At 39.3% G+C, this 20,849-nt stretch overlaps 1 protein-coding gene across 3 annotated transcripts in view; it reads right to left on the bottom strand.

The window, feature by feature from the left end:
* The window catches only part of EML5 (EMAP like 5), a 94,784-nt gene extending 80,849 nt beyond the window's left edge, over window positions 1–13,935 (bottom strand). For all 3 annotated transcript variants that reach the window (XM_054400010.1, XM_054400009.1, XM_054400008.1), the window contains exon 1: window positions 13,739–13,935. In XM_054400010.1, coding sequence (XP_054255985.1) covers window positions 13,739–13,935 — 197 coding nt within the window. The remainder of the gene's footprint in view (window positions 1–13,738) is intronic.
* Window positions 13,936–20,849: the final 6,914 nt, after the last annotated feature.

Below are 20,849 nucleotides of genomic sequence, written 5' to 3'. Positions count from 1 at the left end.
GTTCCAAAATTCAGCAAACAGGAGGGAGCTGGAGGGGAATAATTAAAAAACGAAATACCAGATGATCTTCAAAGAGAAGGAAACAGAGAGTGAGCACAGTAACACTGATGCATAGTTATATCCTCTACTGATGAGGAAGGGATTGGCATAAACTTCCTAGTAAAAGAGCTACCATCTCTAGAAAACAGATTTAAAAGAAATACATTCTCCCTCTCTTCAAATATAAATGATTTTGCCAGTGCCAATAGGAGAACTCATGTTTCGAGTAGAGAGTGCTGCCTTTTTTCCAAACTCTACATGATCCTCACTTTCATAATCAGGTTTTAAGTATCCAAGGAATGTTTCTTTTCTAACATGTCCCTTGAAAAAGAAAGCAGCAAAATTATTTGCATTGTCCAAGTCAACAATCTCTTCTCACAGTCAGAAATATATACTCCAAAATTATTTGGAGATAAATTTCCTAAAACAGTGTTATATTACTTTTTACTAACTATTCATATAAAAGAAGCAATTCTGATTATAATAACTGATGGTACAATAACATGCTAAAGCAAGGAACGGAATTCCACATACTAAAACATTCAACTTCCTTCTTTTCTCATGAGACAATGTAAGTCCCATTCTTTAAGCCTACACTCTAAATTCTGTCAAACACAACCTCTCCAGTACCAGCAACAGAAAAGAAAGGAGACAAAAACAGTGGGGAAAATAATATCATAGAAGAGCAGGATCCCCAGAAAGAGGTACTAGAGTCATCTGTCAACCAACAAGTCAAGAGGGAGGCAGTCCAGCTATTCAGCTCCCTTGGGTCGCTCCATTTGAGATCCCTTAAAGAGATCCCTTAAATCACAAGCACTAAGAAATGACTGGGTTAGGACATGTCAGTCAAAAAAGTAAAAAACCAGTTCTTCATGCCGGAGTGCAAGCAGTGAAAAAGTACACACACCTACAAAATTATCACAGATTGAAAAACTGAGCGAGCCTAAAATTAAAGTGGAACTACTGATGCTCCATTCTAACCAGTTTACAAGCTAAGAAACTACTTCATCAAATTAAGTAAGCATTATTGTGCTGTAGCCACTTAATTATGTGGACACTGAGACAAGTATGGCTATAAAAATCAGTCATTCCTGTTCGCTGCTTTCTCCATAAAAGATTTTAAACCGGTAGTTTTTAACTACTAGATTAATCTTCCTTCTATTAATTTTGAAATTTATACTAGATCTTCTACATTTAGTATGACATAGAAAAACAAGAATCACAGATTGTACCATTTTCTTTCATATTTCTGAAGAAGGATATTAACCAGAAATTCAGTCTTCTCATCTATGGAATAGATTATGAAAAACTTATCTGAATATGTGAGAAGTTATCATCTGAACATTCAAGAGCGGAGTCAGAATAGTTAATGACAACTTTTGAAAGGGTTTTCTTTTATACAAAAAGGTCACCTTGATAAAATTAGCAGTTGGTTTAAAATAAGGAATGGTGGGAAGGAGGCAGTGGCAGAGCTGCTAGTAAAATAAGGCAAGATAAGCACAACATTTTGTGCTTCAATGAACTGGATTTCATTACCAATCAAAGAAGGTGTAGAGCAGAGGAGAGCACTAAGACAATCTTTAACTTGCCAAGCCTGAAGACTACAGATACACCAGATTTCTTCTTGAGAACATCAGGCCTATAGGTGTTCTCCATGTGTTAAGTCAAAAGTTTTCCTACAGAAAAGGAAAGCCAAATACATCTGTATTATCTCAAATAATCTCAAATTTACGATCCCCGCATCTAGCTTCATGCCCAGAAAGGCCAAAATGAGATAGGATACCACTTGAAGCTGGGATAACATCTAAACATTGCTTACAAAAACATAATCATTGTTTAGAACAACTACAAAAATGTGATGAGATGAGACCACAGAACACCTTAATGTGCACAAGCACATGCTGTAACTTGCAAAAGATAAAATCATCATTACTTATAAATTCATTTATTTTTGTGTAATGTTCCACAGGTTATTCACTTTCATGGTATTAATTTCTATGATGGAAGAAACAGCAATTGATAAAGCAGGAAGTGAAGGAACCTGTAACTAAAAATGTAAACATCATCTAAAGTGCAACTTCAATTTAAAAAACACCAAACCAAACATTTACCAGTTCTTCAAATTTCCCTGTTATTTCCCTAAGCTTTCAGGAAGACTGTTTGGTTTGAAATGTCACACTCACCACAATGAATCTTCAGGCAATTTTCAACTGCCTTGTCTTGATCTAAGATAAAGCATCACTCACCTTGCTTGCTCTTGTAGAGGGATTATAAACAGGAAACAAGGATTAACACAGTTCTAAAAGTCAGGAGAAGGTTTATACAGTTGTCAGCTAACCAAAACATAGAACTATTCCACTCATTCCGAGGACATGCTGTCTTGACAAAATGGAGACAACTACTCAGCTCAAATGACTACAATGCATAAATGTTTTTAAGTGACTTCTACCTTTATGTATGTTTTGGCGGGTTTTTCCCCCAATTGTGTATATGTATGATATTATAGTCTGGTACTTTCAGGAGCTGTATTATAAAAATAAATTACCCTATAATTCAGAAAATTCAAAATTTTAACCTTACATCCAACTAGATTTAGTCACAAGAAAAGCACCACGTAAAGATGCAAAGCAGTAAAACATTTATTTTCCATCTAGTCTTTCAGAACATTGTTATAAACCCATAACTACAAATTCCATTCTCCAATTCTTGTAAAGAAAAAAGCACAATAGATAAGTAACAGTGAGAAGTCTGAGCTGGAGGTGAGACAATGACACCTCACAAAAATTATTTTTCCACTTGGACACATTTGCTTTACAATCAGGTCTGGTGCTTTGCCTCAAGTTATGTTTCTCTTCAGTTGAGTTCTTAACTGAACTGAGCATTTTATTTTATATACATATAATTTTATGTCAAATACCCAATCAATATACATTGTATGAAGCTGAAGTTTGAAAAGTAACACATCCTATTGTCAAAACAAGTAAGAAGCATCTGTCACAGATCCAGTTAAACCATCAGTGGAAGTGCCACTTGTGGTACCTATAAACCTGACCATTTTGCTCAAAAAATAACATTACCCTCTCCAAGGTTATGCCACTAACTCTTTGGACATATATCTCTTGACTCTTGAATTCAAACCCAAGCAACATTCACTCCATCAGAGCACTCCTCATGAAAAGGAACATTCAGATATCAACAGGATGCCTGAGTCTACTCAGGTGTTCCCCTGTGCCACCACAAAACCTATCCACTATCCACTGATTATGCACAGGTTTTTTAAAAGATGCACAGGTGAGGATTTTCTGGAGATGGGGTCCTGCTTCTGGCACTGGATCTGCATCCCAGCAGTTTGTTAGGTGAACTGACCACAGAGAAATCTCTTAGAATTAATCTAAAGCATATGTTTAAGATTCTTTTATTTCCACATACCTATTGGTTTGTATAGTCTAAAGTAAACAAATCCCTGTGAATAAAGTGGAATTTTTCTGAAGAAAAAGGAAAAGCAGCCCTTCAGTTAGTGGCTTAAGAGGAGTTTTTCTGAATCCAATACTTTTCAGCACAGGAACATCATTCTGATGCAGAGCAATGCTAATCCACAGACAAACAATACCAAGATACCTCAAAAAAAGTGAGGCCCCTAAGTATGTTTGTCAATGATAAACCCATGAATATTTAAATAATAAGAAGTTGGACATCACTGTTAGGATGGGAGTTAAAAGTAAGGGAATTCATACTACACCAGATGGAATTTACAACAGCATTCCAAATCCTGACTAGATGTACTTTGTAGAGAACATTCATTTGCCTCTAGCTTAAACATTTTACTCAATTATTAAGGTGATATAGGGAACTTTCACATTCTGCCACATAAGTTCAAGGAATACTATGACTTTCTTTTATTGAAACATGCTAAGTTGATACTGCCTATCACTATCACAACATTGTAAACACAAACAGTAAGTTAACTTTATAATACTTAAAAAAAAAAATCATTCAGGAACATCATCTATTTTCCTACCTACATCAAGAGGATGACTAACAAAACATAAGTAAGCAAAAACAGCAAAAACATTATTTATTTGGCTGTGATTTAAAAAAGCTAAAAGATTAGGGTAGACCTCAAAATTTCTGCAGAAAAACCTTTAAAATTTTTAATGCTCAAGCATTATTAAGCCCTGGATTGTATTTCCTGTTCTTCTCTGACATTGTCCTAGAGTCATGTTGTTGCATTAGTTCTGAGAAAAAGAGCCAACTATCATATCAAGAAAAACATTTTCTACAGCACCAAGATGTTTCCTCATTTGAGTAATGACCTGACCCAACCATGCCTCTGAGTGCTGACAGAATCAGATCAGAAGGTTGATGTGACTGCTGGCTATGCAAAGCATAATGCATGATGGCAACCTCTTAAGCCTGTAGCTCCTTGCTGTGTCAATCTACTTTAATCAACTTTCAAGTATGCTTTACATGTTCAGATCTGGTTGGTTATTTTTTGTACTTCTAGTCATGTGGTTTTAATTAGGGAAAATAAAGTTTTCAATGGTATGCAGGTATATTAAACAACAGGGACACTCTAGTCCCATTACAAAACTGAATCCAGGATACATTTTATTCTGTATTCCTAAAATAGTTTTGTTTTATCAAACCAAATCCAAGTATACTTTAAATATATTTAATATATATTTAAATTATTATACATTAAATATATATATTTTATATATTATATATTAAATATATATATTAAATATTATCTATTTAAATATATATTAATAAATACAAACATAAATTTTTCTGTTAAAAAAAATTAAAACTTGTAATGAGTATTTGACAATAAATCTCTCAAAGTACACCTTCCAGTCTGATAGAATATGTGTTTCAGGGCAGCTCAAGAACTACCCAGAAAACTTGATTTTCCTCAAGAAAAAAAAAACAGATCATTCTCTCTCCTTATGATCTGTTTGAGGAATGAAAATAAATCTCTCCAGACTTTCACACATTTGACAATTTGAGATTGCTTAACATGAAAAGCTGGACAGAGCTTAACTGGGATTTGTCCTTGTGAACCATGGCATAAAATGAAGCTGTCAGCAGAGTAATTATCTCACTTCTTGTCCTAGCAATTACTTCTGCTGTAAGAAATGCCATTTTGACTGATAGTGAAAAGATATTTGCTTAAGGCTCATAGGAGGACTGATTACTTTAGTTATGACATGACTTAATGAGACCTAAATTGTGAGTTCTTTAGTGGAGGGAAATAAACTGATTATGCCCTTAAATATCATCTGGAGATAACTGAGAGTAGATGGATTTATATTTACTATGAACACAACAAACATGACACCACATAATTCTAAGAATAAGCTAAGGAGAAGACTTCATTTTTAAGTTGCTAATCCCAACTTTCAGGGGAAAACACAATAAATCCCTCAAAATACTGTATCCAGAACAGGAAAATGCCTTATCCACAAAGATTAATTCACCAAGCTAATGTAATTCTATTCAAGTGATTTGAGTTGCTGTAACATAGCTCTTGGAATGGTACACATTACACGATTTCAGCCTTACATTGCTCTCATTCTTGGAAGCAAGAGCGTGGTACTCCCATCAAACGTGCAGAGAGAACAAACCACAGTTGTCACATTTGAACAGGAGTGCACCCGCAAATACTCCAAAACCTACTGCTCTTTGCAGAAAGTAAGACTATTAAAGCTGTTAGGTTTCACAGCAAACATTCTGCTGCATATAAAAAAAAAAAAAAAACCACACTATCTATTCTCAATGTCTAATTTTCTTGAAGACAAAATAATGTCAAAAATAATATCCTTAGACATGAAATTATTTGACTTTGCATGTGGGAAGAAGATCAAAAGTGGATGTTTGTCATCAAAATCTTGAAGCTCTGGAACTGAACTTCCAATTCTGAAAGCCCCCATTGATCAGACTGGGGCTCCAATTTTGATTTTTGGTTAGAAAGCCACTTGACCTGTCACTGGACATCCTGGCTCCATCATTTTTATGCTTTCTTTTCAGGTATTTATATACATTGACAATATCCCTGTTGAGCCTCCTCTTTTCTAGGCTAAATGGCTCCAGCTTTCTCAGCTATCCAGTTCCTTCGTCTTCTTTGTGGCCCATCACTGAACTCCCTCTAGCAGCACCATATCACTCTTTTACTGGGAAGCCCAAAACTGGACAGAGTACTCAAGGTGTGGCCTCACCAGCACTGAGTAGAGGGGAAGGATTCCTACCAAAGGCTTTCTCTGGGACTTAAGAACAACGACTGGTTTCCCAGGACTGTCCTCAATAACCCATAATGTATGGCCCTTGTACATTTCCTAAATATTACACAAGCAACATTTTGAGGTGTTTCTATGACCCATTTCACATTTCAGACAACTGTAAGACATATTATACTCCTGTTTTCCTCTAGTAAATTTATTAAGAGAATTCAAGGGAGGATAACTGTCTTTACTCAAAGGCTATGATTGTTGAAATAATTTGGGAGATTATATTTGTGCAAACAAACAAACAACAAGAGTTCTCTTCTAGAAAGAAAGATCTGGACTGCACAGAATTCAAGGGCATGCAAAGAATTCCTCACCAGAGTATGCTGGAGATTCTTTTCCCCACTATCAAATTAGTAACTCAAGAGATGGAAAATGGATAATTAAGAAAATTTTCCTCATGTGGCAACTATAGTGTCAGTAGTGTCAGTTCAGTTACATTCCCTGGAATTTGAAATACACAAGTAATCATGAAATTCCTGGTGAAAATTCATAGATCTGCTGACAAACCAAGCGACAGAATTCCATTTGATACATTTTTGTAGCTATACATAATATCTATTGTTTAACACTCATGCTTGACTGTCATCAGAAGTTAGGCCAGAGAAATACACCACTTGTTCCAGACAAAAACGAGACAACAAACCTGACAGCAGATATCTTAACTTTCAATTACTTATTTGTTGAAGTTTTTGAGAACTAGGATGAATCTTCGGGTGTTAGTGCACTGGAGGAATAGAAAAGATGGAAATAAAACAGCTTCCCTCTACATTATTTTGAAACCCTTTATATCTTTTTCTGAGGAAATACATTCTCTTTCATAAGAGGAAAACCTCTTTCGTAAGGTTTTCATTCCATGGACCTAATGAAAAGGGGCAACAAAGAGAGGCAATCCAGTGGGGTGGCAGAAATACATGGCATCTTATAGATGCCAATAGCTAGTCACTCGAAGTCATAACAAGCATAGTTAACAGAAGAGAGGATGAGGAAAAGAACAGAGTAGTCATTCAAAACAGGGATTTGACTAATCACTGCACTGCTAGAATTTCTGTTTACAAACCACAGCTAACAGACACATGGAGGAAGCCTGAACCTGCCTCCTGGAGAACATTATCTAGTAGCAGTCTTAGAAAGCAACTGATAGGAATCCAACAATTTTTTAGATGCTGACAGAGTCATGATGAGGGTGCATAAACAGGCAGAAAATCTCCTTCAAACAGCACTAACACCAAGGAGCAGACATGATTTTAGCGATTTAAATTCTCACTAGAATCTCAGAAATGTTGGCCCTAGAAAGAAATGGTTTATTTCACCTTGGAATAAAGAAGCAAGATCACAGAATCTCAGGCAGGACAATCTCTTGTAGATTGAGCAAAATTCTTAAATAGAGAAAGACGACAGTCTCAAAGTGCCCAGTAAGACCACAGATTAGACTTCTTTTTGTTCCTTGAGGAAAAAAAAAAGTCCAAGGTGATTCCTACAGAGTTTGCAGCAACATGTAAAATAAACTGACTTAACAAAAGCTGTCATTTAGACAAGTAAACTATTTTGCTGAAAACAGTCAAACTTTACCTCTTTCAGAATACAGAGAAATGTTTTGTCCTTCTTTCTACCACTCTCACATATACCTCTGCTTTCCATAAGAAGGCTATTTTCCTCTCTACAATCTTGGATATAGAGGGGCAGAAAGGGGGAAAGAACCAGATGTTTTTAACCAAACTGAAGACAGTAATAATTTCTTTCTCTATCTTTGTAGCAGGGGATCTGCTAGTTTCTGGTATTAAAATTCTTAATAATAGAGAATTTAAATGTTTTCCAAATAATCATTTAAGTCATTCCTGTCCTAAAAACAGAACTCTGCATGAGTCCTAGGGCAAATAATGCATAATTTCTTTCCCCTAACTCAGACCAAGCCAAGGAAAAATACTCAAATTTTTGACAAGAGGGAAATGAGCTTATTAGACACAACCTATGGTTGCCGTACATCAAAGCTAGAGATGATATTACCAGCAGAAATTCAAGTGTGTTTTCTAGAACAAGATGTGCCAGCTACTACCTTTAGCAACAAAACCCAAATGTACCACAGGCATCTTACTCAAATAGTCACAGTTTACTCGTGATACAGTTGTAGGAAGTATATTCGACAGGGCTATTATTTTCCAGCTAATTTACATGATGGAGATTTAAAACGTAGGAAAGCAGCAACAACTCTTTTGAATTTGTCTCCTTTTGACAGAGAAACGTAGATGTTCTTTCTCTGACCCATATCATTATACGGTAGCTTTGCACTACCATGAAGATAATGGTGCACAAGGACAGACTTATGAATGAGTGCTGCAGCTGAACTGAAGAACAGAAGCCATGGAAGGCAAAATATGCATTTTTGCCAAGTCTACTAAAGAACTCAAAAAGATGCACTGGTTTGATATGAGGTTTTGCTTTTGGTTTTCAACAGCATCATCAACACCAAGTCAAAAGTTAAGTACCAGTAAAATCCCAGTACTCTGAAGCTCACAAAAAAAAAGACACAGGGCTAACAAGGGCCAATAGCATCCTGGCCTGTATCAGGAATAGTGTAGCCAGCAGGACAAGGGAGGTTATTCTTCCCCTGTACTCAGCCCTGGTCAGGCCACACCTTGAGTACTGTGTCCAGTTCCGGGCTCCTCAATTTAAGAGAGATGTTGAGGTACTGGAACGTGTCCAGAGAAGGGCAATGAAGCTGGTGAGGGGTCTGGAACACAAACCCTATGAGGAGAGGCTGGGGGAGCTAGGGTTGTTTAGCCTGGTGAAGAGGAGGCTCAGGGGTGACCTCATTGCTGTCTACAACTACCTGAAGGGAGGTTGTAGCCAGGTGGGGGTTGGTCTCTTCTCCCAGGCAACCAGCAGCAGAACAAGAGGGGACAGTCTCAAGTTGTGCCAGGGGAGGTATAGGCTGGATATTAGGAGGAAGTACTTCACAGAGAGGGTGATTGCCCATTGGAATGGGCTGCCCAGGGAGGTGGTGGAGTCCCATCGCTGGAGACGTTCAAGAGGAGACTGGATGAGGCACTTAGTGCCATGGTCTAGTTGATTGCTTAGGGCTGGGTGATAGGTTGGACTAGATGATCTTGGAGGTCTCTTCCAACCTGGTTGATTCTATGATTCTAACATTAAAAGGAACAATTACTCTAAAAGTCTCCTTGGAGCATGTCAGCAAAGAGAATAGTCCTGGCAACATCAAAGGCTTTTGCCACCAGACAGACATTTTAAAAGGCTGATGAGTTCAGGGTTTCCAACTTTCCCACCTTCCATCAGATAAAATACATAAAGATACTTTAGGAAGTCCAGAAAAATAAGAAGCCTCAACATGAGCATCAGTTTCCATTATGACAAATTAAAACTCTGAGGGGGCATCTTCTGAATCTTTATACAGATCAGGATTAATTATGATCCCCCTAAGGTCTCTCAGAGAAGGACGGCCTACATTAAATAACCCATGCCCTATAAACCACTGAAATTATGAAGAAAGAACAGAGAAAACCTGTAACCTGCTAAGACACTGTTTCCTTCTCCTTTACCATAAAGGAAACCAATCTATACCTCACAACTTATTCTGGTGATTTATGAAATCCTACAGAATATCCAGTTTAAATCAGTAACTTTGCAGGAATAATACTGATTTTGAATGAACCATGAGAATCTCCTACATACACACAGCCTAAGCTGGACAGGGGATCTTAACTTCTGCAAGCACAGCAAATGTCCAAGTTATGCTGCTGGCAATGGATAGCACTACCAAAGCAAGTCACCTCAGGTTTCAGGTACAGTATTTTCCTCCCTCTTTACTCCTAAAAATCCAAGGGAAAAAGAAAATCAGTTATCAGCACTACCAAAAGATGCAGATTTTCAAAGCACTTCTGCATCTAAGTGACATGTTCCACAGGTGTCCACACACACCCAGGACTGCAACAATAAAAATGTACAGATGCCACAGAAATGGGAGATAAACAAGATGGAAAAGATGATATCCTCTATCCTCCAGGCAGGTGGGTTGATTTCTGGGTAGAAATTCTCAGAAGAGATAAAAAACAAAAGATAAAAACTAAAAGCTCATCAGAAAGCAAGAGAAGTCTTTTTTAGAGACAAATTGAAGATACAAGACTTAGATTGTTCAATTAAAAAATCAGACTAATAAAAGAGGGCCCAAGTGATCTTACTATCCCCTTGTCTATTCCAAAAGAGTTATGAGTGGAACTGAGGGACAACACACTGAGAGAAAGTTCTCATATTTTCAGAATCCAGAAAGTGTGGCCGCTAATTAAAATTGAGATGAGACATTTTTATTAGAAATAAGCTATGCTAACACACCTAATCATATAAAAAAAAAAATCTTACTGTAGGTTTTATACATTTTTGTTTAATAAAAGGAGATAAAACTTCACAGCAAAAGGCACACTAATTCTTAACCAAGGCTGAGAGTGCATCTTGTCAATGTTAATAAATATCTGAGGGGTGGGTATCAAGATGAAGGTGCCAGTATCTTTTTGGTGGTGCCCAGTAACAGGACAACGAACAATGGGTACAAGCTAGAACATAGGAGGTTCCACCTTTACACAAAGAGACACTTCTTTACAGTGAGGGTGATGGGGCACTGGAACAGGCTGCCCAGAGAGGTTGTGGAGTCTCCTCCTCTGGAGACTTTCAAAATCTACATGAATGTGTTCCTGTGCAGCCTGCCATAGGTGATCCTATTTTCGCAGGGGGGTTGGACTCAATCTCTGGAGGTCCCTTCCAACCCCGAACATTCTGCGATTCTGAGAATTGATCTGTGACTTAAGAATTTAAATTTCTCTCTTCCTGACTGATGCTTAAAATAGAATATCATCCAAAGTATGATAATGATATAAAAGTTCTCACAATGAAGAGTACTAATAATATCACCATGTAGCATGCAACATATCCTGCTTAGTCTTTGTAGCTATGGAGCTGTGCTCATGGAAGCTTGATTCTTTAAATATGTAAGACTTTGAAGCACCAGATCTGCTGCCACAAGTAAGATCCCATACTAGTAAAAAGATACACAAATGCCTCAGCATTTGGACAGTACTTGCTGAGCCTACTAAAACACAAATGCTGGGGGTTCTGCAATACAACAGTTGAGTTTGCTATCTTCAGAAAAAATTCAGTAACATTGATTCTGTATTACATAATTCCATTTTTGCACTGTTTCTTGTATTTTAAAAATCCAGGGGTTTTGCTGCTTAACCTTCTTACTATGACTGCTTTAAGTATCAAGAACTGATACATCTAGCTACTCAAATTTAATGAGGAAAAGTACAGGTTGATGACATTTAAATGGTACCACACTGCTTTTGGAAAAAAGCAGCAAGTGAACACTGATCACTGCAACTCTAATCTTATTATTAGACATAGCCATGCTGCTTTTATATGGAGCATTCTTCTATAAGCATACTAATATTTTTGATAGGTTTTACATTTAAGAAGCATGCAAAATTCTAACTGCATAGAATTGCAATGCTTTAACATACTTTGAATTATATTCTTTCAACATCAGTACAACTCAAAGCAGGAGAAACTCCAGTACACCAGGTTAAAGTACCATGCAAACTGAAATACATGTCTATACAAACCAGATAAAGCCATACTCTTTCTCTCTGGTTTGCCAACTTTTGACAAATTGTTTGTTTGTTTGAGTACATTCTGAATAATGAGTTCTGTCACATTTTGGCCAAATGTAGCACATTGTATCAAAACTGAGAGAGAGTGAGCAAAAAACTGCCACCACAGGAAAACACAAACAACTTCTCCAGTTGTATCTCACAACATGCAATTCTTACAGTACACTCCTACTATAGAAGTCCTACTGAAACAAACAGTGTCATTTGGAAGAACTTGTAAACACATGGTTTAAACGTGTAAAATTACACGGCAACCTTGGACCTCAGATCAGAACAAGTTATAAGCCAACACTTCAAAATACAATGGGAAGTTGCGGATCTGGATTTCCTGCAACACCTAACAACAGAGGCAGATAGCTGTTCTTAAGAAACACTTTCCTGGATTACAATGAGAATGTTAAAGCACTAAATGATGCAAATAACAGTGATTCAAACTTCTGATTCAACATCTATAGTACAACAGTCTACAACAGTGCATTATCTGCCTATTTTTTCCTTCACATTTTTAGTACCAACAAGAGATATACTACAGACATGACATCCTAAGGGACATTCACAGCCATATAAGAAGATTTAAACAAAGAAAAAAAAGTGGCCATTATGACCAAGTTTTCTAGTGTGTTTCAGAGCCTAAATGAAAGGCATTGGTTCTGCTCTCCAAAGGCAATACATGAGAAGTATGAGAGTATGAGAGTAACGCATACAGAAGGTGTGGAGCACTAAGCATCATAAAAAACAAATTTTGTGCTGGACGTTACCTATAAAATTGTCTCCTGTAAGCTCTTGCCCCAACAGGAAGAGCAAAGGAAATCAGATTTTAAAATTCATCCGCAATGACACCTACTGGAAGGGAAAGGATTGATGAGTCAGGCTCACATCTGCCCTTCACACTCCTCAAATTCTTTCCCTGGTCTCACACCATTAGGCTTATAAAAATATCCTTGGAGTGAAGAATACTTAGAAGTAACACCAGCACTCGTCTTCTGTACCACGAGTTTCTAATTATTTTTTCATGAACTTCAGCACCTGGTAACATTCACTGCAAAATAAACTATTGAGCTACAGGAGAAAACTCAATTTTGCAAGAAAGGCTGGTCTTTTAAGATTACCCTAAAAGTTGTATGAGTTACAGGCAGGCCAGTAATTCCCCATGTAATCGTCGCCTTTTAAATGTGAGCCAAAGGTCTACCTGCTGCAGATTAACCTCCTCCGCAGCCCAAATACTTCAGGGCACACAAGAGATTACTCCTTCTCCTCCCGCCGGCCCTCTGACATTCCGGGGCGGCCGGGGACCAAGCAGCGACCCTTAAGCTGCCGGGCAAGGCAGGGTACCCCCGGCGCACTAGCCGCCCGTGCAAGTTTCGGCACCGCTCACCGGTGGCCGGAGGACAAGTCATGGCCCGTTAAACCTGACAACCGAAAGCCGTTTCAAGCCTGATTCTCCCACGGTAAAGCCCGGGCGGCGACGCAGAGAGGATGAGAAAGCGCTGACTGCCCTTGATGTATCTCGATCCGCGCCACGGATCCCCACAGCACTGACTGGACGCGGGAGCTGGATTGCCGGAGCAGCCCGGGACGGCACCTGGGACAAGCAGCGGCGGGGAGATACTCGCGCATCGCTCCAGGTGGGTGGGAAGGATAGGGCTGGGGGCGAGCCGGGATGCGGGGCAAGGGCTCCCAGAGGGGCCCAGGGCCCGCGGCGGTATGCGGCCCGAGTGCCCGCGGCGGCGGTGGTACCTGATGATGTCGTCCTGGTGCCCCAGGTAGAATTTCTGCCGGTGCTCACGGGGGCTGTAGACAACGCCGACCCCCGCCACGAAGTAGACGATCTCCTTGGCCGCCGTGTAGTAGAGGTTGTTGCGGCACTGGTGACCCCGGTAACCGTAGACCCACTCTAGCCGCAGGTGGCAGCTCGGCGCGCTTCGGTCAGCCATGTCCCTCCGCCCCCGCCAGCCGGGTACGGCTCTCTCCCGCCAGAGACCCCGCGGGAATGGGGCGACGGGTCGGCCGCCCCCTTTGCTCGGCTGGGTGTCCGCCGCGCTAATCCCTGCCCGCCGACATGAATGCCGTCCGCCGCCGCGCGTCCGCCGCCGCCTCACAGAGGGCGCCGCCGACCATACCCGCCCCGCCGCCTCGCGCCGCCAGACATGGCTGCACAGAGACACCGCCCGGGACGAGGAGCGAGGGCGCGGCGCCGCTCCAACCCCCCCCTCCTCCCGCCAGCACCCCAGCCTGCGCCTGCGCTGAGGGCAGCACCGTCAGGCGGCTGGGCGGGACTGTGAGGACGCTCCGCGGCGGGAGCCGCGGGCCGAGGCGTCGGCATGCAGAGATGGCGGTGTGGGAAAAAGGCGGACTGACCGTCGAGAAGTCGCGGTCAGCAGGTGATGAGCTTCACTGTCGCATCTTCCTGGGCTTTGGGAGGTTTTTTTATTTACATTTTTTCCTTTTTTTTTTCTCTCCCGTTTTTTAAGCGAGGCTGTGACTTTTCCCCATTCCCCAAATTTAGTTGTAGGTTTTTACTCTCCCTTTGATGTGTATACCAGTTGCTTGCCTTTCTGTCGACCCACTGCCCCAGCAACCGCTGGGGCTGAATGAGGCCCTCAGCCATGTGTTTAAACTGCTCCCAACGCTGCTCTCTTTGTGGGCAGCGCCATTTCATTCCAGATGTCAACTGTAGTTTTTTAATCACTAATATTTAATCCTTTAACCCTACCGCCTGCCTCATATGCCATACAAAAGTCACTTCCACATCTGTGCTGTATTTTCTCCATGACACAACTTTTCATCCTTAGCTCTCAAAGTGGTTTTTACACGGGAAAATCACCATTTTCTAATCCCACAGATGGGAAAGTGACATCTCTGTAGTGCTTGAGCCAGTAGTGCAAGGGAAGCCTGCCTCCACATCAAAAATTTTGCTCGGGGGAACGTAGTCCTTCCCAGCTTTGTCACACTATGAGGTACCTAGCTGACTAAATAAATGTACATTACATGATCATGTGACCAGTTTCACACTATAAGCTTTAATACTTGTTCTAAAAGCCCATGGATATCTAGGCTGGGTTTACAATTCAAAATAAACCAAATAATTTTCCTATTACTTCTTGCACAAATTTGTCTTTACAAACTTATGAATTTTATCAGAACGTATTTTTAAATCTCCATTTCTTTTGTTTCTATTTCTCTTCTACTATTTTATTAGTCATACTGACATTTTTCCAAAGAACTAACAAGTCACTTTATGTTGGAGACATATTTTCATGCTACTCTACTTAGGTTTTAATTAGTGGGAGATTTTTCCCCTTAAATCTTCTTGAGTAAACTTGATGTTATTTCTTTCATTGTTTTGGAAAAATAAATCTTTTGTAAAAGCATGCATTTAAGTATTCTAGTCAGTTAGCTTCATATTAGCGTATTTTCACAGTTTAGAACACAGACATAGTATTCTTCTCAAGCTCTGACAATAAACTCATGACACCAGGATCAGATGCAGCTTTCAGTCCCACACATTAAAAATAACACAAGGCATATAACAGACCTCTGTGGAGAGATTCATGCAGCCTGAAACATGATGCAAATATACAGCCAAGGAAACTTCCCCTTCTGCAAAAAAATATTTTTCTTTTTTTGATTAAAGAAAAGGACTTTAATCCTAACCAGGACAAGAAGTTGTATATATTTGCCAGTAAACAAAGTAAATGTTATTTCCACCAAAAACTGTAAGCAGTCTTTTCTCCTTCTGTTTGCTTCCTAAACAGCCAGAGTACCTTGGAACTTGGTTAGCTGCAGTTTCTCAGGAGTCCCTAAGATGGAAGACAAGCCAGAGAAACAAGCTGGAAAATTCCCAACTAGCTCAGCTTAGAGGTACGAAATGTGTTATTCTTTCTGATGTTAACTCTGCATGGCTGTTCTATGTTGTTATCTCAGCTCTTTTCATGTAACCTCTTTTCTGGCTATAGGAAAAGTCTGTAACAATGATGCTTAGTCTAATTCTGGAAATATATGGAAAAGAACTAACACTAGCTGCTTTTAGAAGAATAAAACTCCCCAGAATTTGCATTTCTGCATCGCTTCCCCTTGAATTCCACAGAATGTTTTGAATGTTGGTATACATTTAATTCAACTGCTAGTAAGAGTTTGTGCAGTTCTATAAATTACAAATATATTGATGCTAAAAATAGGATTACAACTGCAAGACTGTTCATAAACTGAAGCTTATGAAAAGGAGGTTCAAAAAATACTGAATGTATGTGATGACTGAAATAACTTGTTTCAAACTTTAAAATGTTAGTTGCATTATAAGCAGACTCAGGCATTTGATACATATTTGAATTTAGTTGTAAAAGTTTGTTTGAAAGTGAGAGTATTTTTGTGGTATAAATTAAAATATTTTCTCTTTAATGCACCTTTATTTCATATTTAAACACAAATGTACAAAAACACATAATTATAGTGTCTAATTTCTTCTACTCTCTATATACTTTCATTTTGTTATTACTCAAAGTGAAATTCTGGACCTCTTGAGGTGAATACTAATGTGTGATATTAACTTCAACAGAGGTAAAATTTTAATCTTGTGCGTTTTTTTCACAACTCAGAAATTAGAACAGAAGAGTATTTGGTTAATAAAAGTGGATAGGCTGTTTTCAGCTACACGTTCCAAACCCACCATTACTAAAATTGAAAAGAGAAAACAGCAATCGAGAAGAAATTTTGACATGTAATGCTATTGGCTCTAACTGGAAGCTGCAGATTGTATTTCCTATAATGATCAGGAGAAAAGAAAACTACTCAGAAAAGCTACGTATATGCAATGCAGGGAGGATGGGAACAGCTGCGTGTCACACACCACACCATCAGCCAGTATTTCCTTCTGATTGTTCCAGAATTGATTGCCATCTCTAAGATGAGGGAATGCCTGAGATAAAGTTCCAATAGAAGAACTATTCATTGTTGTAGTTGGCTGAAATTATGCCTATACATAAGGGGTGCAAGTGAAATTTTATAGACTCAGCATCTATTTTTGCCAGGAATAGGACACAGTTTGGTATCACAACCTCTTCCTTTACCCTTGTGCTGTCTAGCATTTCCACTCAGCTCTGGCACACATAATTCTGGCCTCTACCAGACTGGACGTCTCCAGCCAGTATCACTGGTACCGGGTGGTCATGGCTTCAGGACCTATAACATCCTCCGTCAGCGTTGGACCACACTGATGTACCCGGGGATTCTGATGACAGCCCATCTCCGTCCCCTTTCTCGTGTCCCGTCCCCAAGGCCCCAGAGCGGAGGCGGCGCTGGCGCTGTCCGCAGTGCTGATCTGGGCAGGCAGGGACAGCCCTGCGGCGAGGCGGCTCTCGCAGGGGCACGAAAAGGTCTTACTAGAGCTGTAGAGGTAAAGAAACGAGTTTTTAGCCAAGTATGACATTTTATGTTCTTCCAGTAAGGTGATTCGCAAGGGAAATATGGTGTTTAGCTGTTTTGCCTCAGCTCACAATGATGGGGTTTATATCTGTCCGAAGATGCCAGATACATCACTGCAAATGATGTTCCGTTAACACACAGTGACACAGGTACATCAGTTCTCTAAATGAAATCAAATGGCATTTTAATGTCTCACAATACATTCTCATAAGAAGACATACTTCCTTTCATATTGTAAATATATTTACAATGTATCTCATGTTCTGCTAAATAGAACATGGCTTAAAGAAGTAATTTCTTAAACAAATGCTCTTGTACAGCTAATTCCAGAGCACACAAGATGAGAGATTATTCTCTGTTAAGTCCTAAGTAATACAGAGTAGGTGGTTCAAGTAGTAATTATGAAAGAGATGAGCAACAGTGCAACATTAATCTCAACATCCTTGGGGATAAAAAGGTCTCAGTCTATTATGGGAACACAATGTCTGAAAATAATAGCTTGGAAAACTAAGGAACCTATTTAAGAGAGAAAGTATTAAGAATTACTTGCTACCATTTAATAGCACAGAAGCAAACACTAAGGATCACAAAGGCCTGTTTACTACTGGATAAACATATAAGAAGTCATGGAAAAGAGGCAGTGGTGCAAACTCAACTACTATTTTGGAGTTAATTCTCCTTTAGAAAAAGGAAAATTTAATGAGAGATTTTACAGCATATCAGACAACATATAAGATTCAAGTTATTTTAAAAAGGACTAAGATATTAAAAATAAAGATGCTTGGGTTTTTAAAAAATGACATTAGAAGTAGAAAGCCTTGAAAATAATCAGTAGGTCTACTTGTAGGAGACCAAGTGGAAAGCTAAACAAACCCAAACAACGGTCCTGGTATCTTTTCCCAACCCATAAATCTCTCTGAGCAAAGGATTGTTTGCTCATCAGAAAATGTGGAACAACAAAGAAGAAACTTGGTAGAAGTCTGTGTGGTGTGAAGATTCCCCTAAGCGTCTCTGAGGAATGCCTCAAACACTCACAACAGATGCCAAATCCCCAGAAAAAAAAAATTCTAAGATCTGCCCAGAAATGAAACTTTCAAAGGGGGCAGTCTGTATTGAGGGATGAGGATAAAAAGGAATGGCAAAGAGCACTAGAGGACTTCAAGACAAACACTCCCATAGACTGAAGATCCCTGTTGGCAGAATCAACACTGGAACCTGGACTAGTGATGCCTCTCTATCTCCATTTTTCTTGCACTCTCTGGTAAGAGGAAAGGCAAACCACAGCTTCTTATGAACTGTAAGTATATTCTTTTATTCGGTACTGAGAAGCTTTTGTGGAAAAATAAAATGAGTGTAGACTAGAGGACCTTTGGTATTGTGTGCACTTTATTGCACTCAAGGGAATCAGTGAATCTGAGTCACTCCCTCCCCTTCAGGTCAAGCAGGATGTGATACTGCTGCATCATCCAGAAGAAAAAGAATCAATTATGGTTAAGAAAATGTCACAGAAAAATATTTAGTGATTTCCTCACATCTCTCTGCAACACAGAAGAGTCTGGGAAATACAGGACGGGAGAACATCAAGGGTATGGTCACGAATGGAGATATCTTCACAACAAGGTGCTGGAAAATCATGAGCTAAAGACTAACAAGCCACAAGTACATTATACTGTATGTCCAAAAATAGTAACAGATTCAAAATGTTGTAGCTGACATGCTCTGAAGATAAAAAGGCAATTGCTCTTTAAAATCATGTCCTATGTTGAAGCATCGTCCAATACTCTAAATTTAACAATGACAAATCTATACAGTTTCTTTTACTACTGACTGATAAATAAAATAATTAAATATTAAGGACACTATTTTGTCCTGCTTCTGCAAGATAAATTACACTTTGATAACTATAGGAATTGAATTCATTTGGTAAACATTCATTCTGGGCACAAGAAGAAATAGGCACCATATAAAAAAGACAATGAACATGTAATTTTCACAATACAGACAGCAAACAGGGCTGCCATACATTTATTCACATAAATTTGATTTAGAAATCTCCTCACATAATGGTTTCCTAACATACAGCTGGTAAAGGGATGGGCAAGATACAAACACTGAAATTAAATTAATTCATCATTAGTACAGAAAGCAACAACTTCTGGACATTCTAAAGCAGAAATAAATCTGTTTAGGACAGGAAATTATGCAAGTACATCAGTGAACAATACCAGCTGAAATTGCAAAGGGCACTCAATTACTGAAAAACGTATACTGCCTTCCTTAGTTGTGACACTTTTACCTAAAGATGTTGTTTTAGAGTCTGTCCTGTAATCCAAAATTCAAATCCTCTCTCTACTGAAACTGAGAGAAGGGTTTCTACTAAAAGTCTGACACCAGAATGCATTTTGAAGCCACTCACTGGAGTGTTTCATTTCCTTCAGCTCTGTGTTTACATGACATGAACGCAGTCACCTTACACACACTTGGATCTAAAGAGCTTTTTTTCAGCTTGCATTTCATGCACAATTATACACATACTAGAGTCACTCACCTAGGTGGTTTGAAGAATTTGTATTAAGCACCAGCACTTGATATAACATACACCTACAGAGGCTTAAGTGAGGCTCATAAAGAGAGACTAATTAAATCCCAATACATTTTCTATCAATACACTTTTGATGAAAATCTGATTCTGAACTCTCAAATTTATTCCAACAGCTAACTAAACTAAATAGCAAATGCAATTTGCTATTGGAGACAGATTGAGAGAGGTGGGGCTATGCAGTCTGGAGAAGAGAAGGCTCCAAGGAGTCCTTATTGTGGCCTTCTTAAGGGGGCCACAAGTATCTTAAGGGAGCCTATATGAAAACCGTTGAGGGGCTTTTTAGGATGTTGGGTAGTGATAGGACTAGGGGGAATGGAGCAAAACTAGAAGTGGGTAGATTCAGATTGGATGTCAAGAAGAAGTTCTTCACCATGAGGGTGGTGAGACACTGGAACAGGTTGATCAGGGAGGTGGTGGAAGCCCCATGCCTGGAAGTTTGTAAGGCCAGGCTGGATGAGGCTCTGAGCAACCTGATCTGGTGACCAAGCACTGGAATGGATTGGTTAAGGGCTGGAATAGGTGACCCAAAGAGGCTGTGGATTTCCTGTCCTCAGAGATTCTCTAATCTCAGCTGGACAAGGCCCTGAGCAACCTCATCCAACTTTGAAGGTAACCCTGTTTTAAGTGGGAGGTTGAATTAGACACCCTCCAAAGATCCTTTTCAGCTGAAATAATTTTCCGATTCAGTTACTCAGTTATGTATGCTGTTTTTCTACAGTCATACTGCACTTCAGTCAGTCTACTGATTGAAGCATAGTGAGCTAACTTCCAGGCTAGCAAGTACTTCATTGTGATTCCAAATGTAAAAAAAAACAACAAAACACA

Source organism: Indicator indicator, chromosome 4 (genome assembly GCF_027791375.1).
Source record: "Indicator indicator isolate 239-I01 chromosome 4, UM_Iind_1.1, whole genome shotgun sequence".
Taxonomy (NCBI): domain Eukaryota; kingdom Metazoa; phylum Chordata; class Aves; order Piciformes; family Indicatoridae; genus Indicator; species Indicator indicator.
This window is presented reverse-complemented; position numbering and strand designations above follow the sequence as displayed.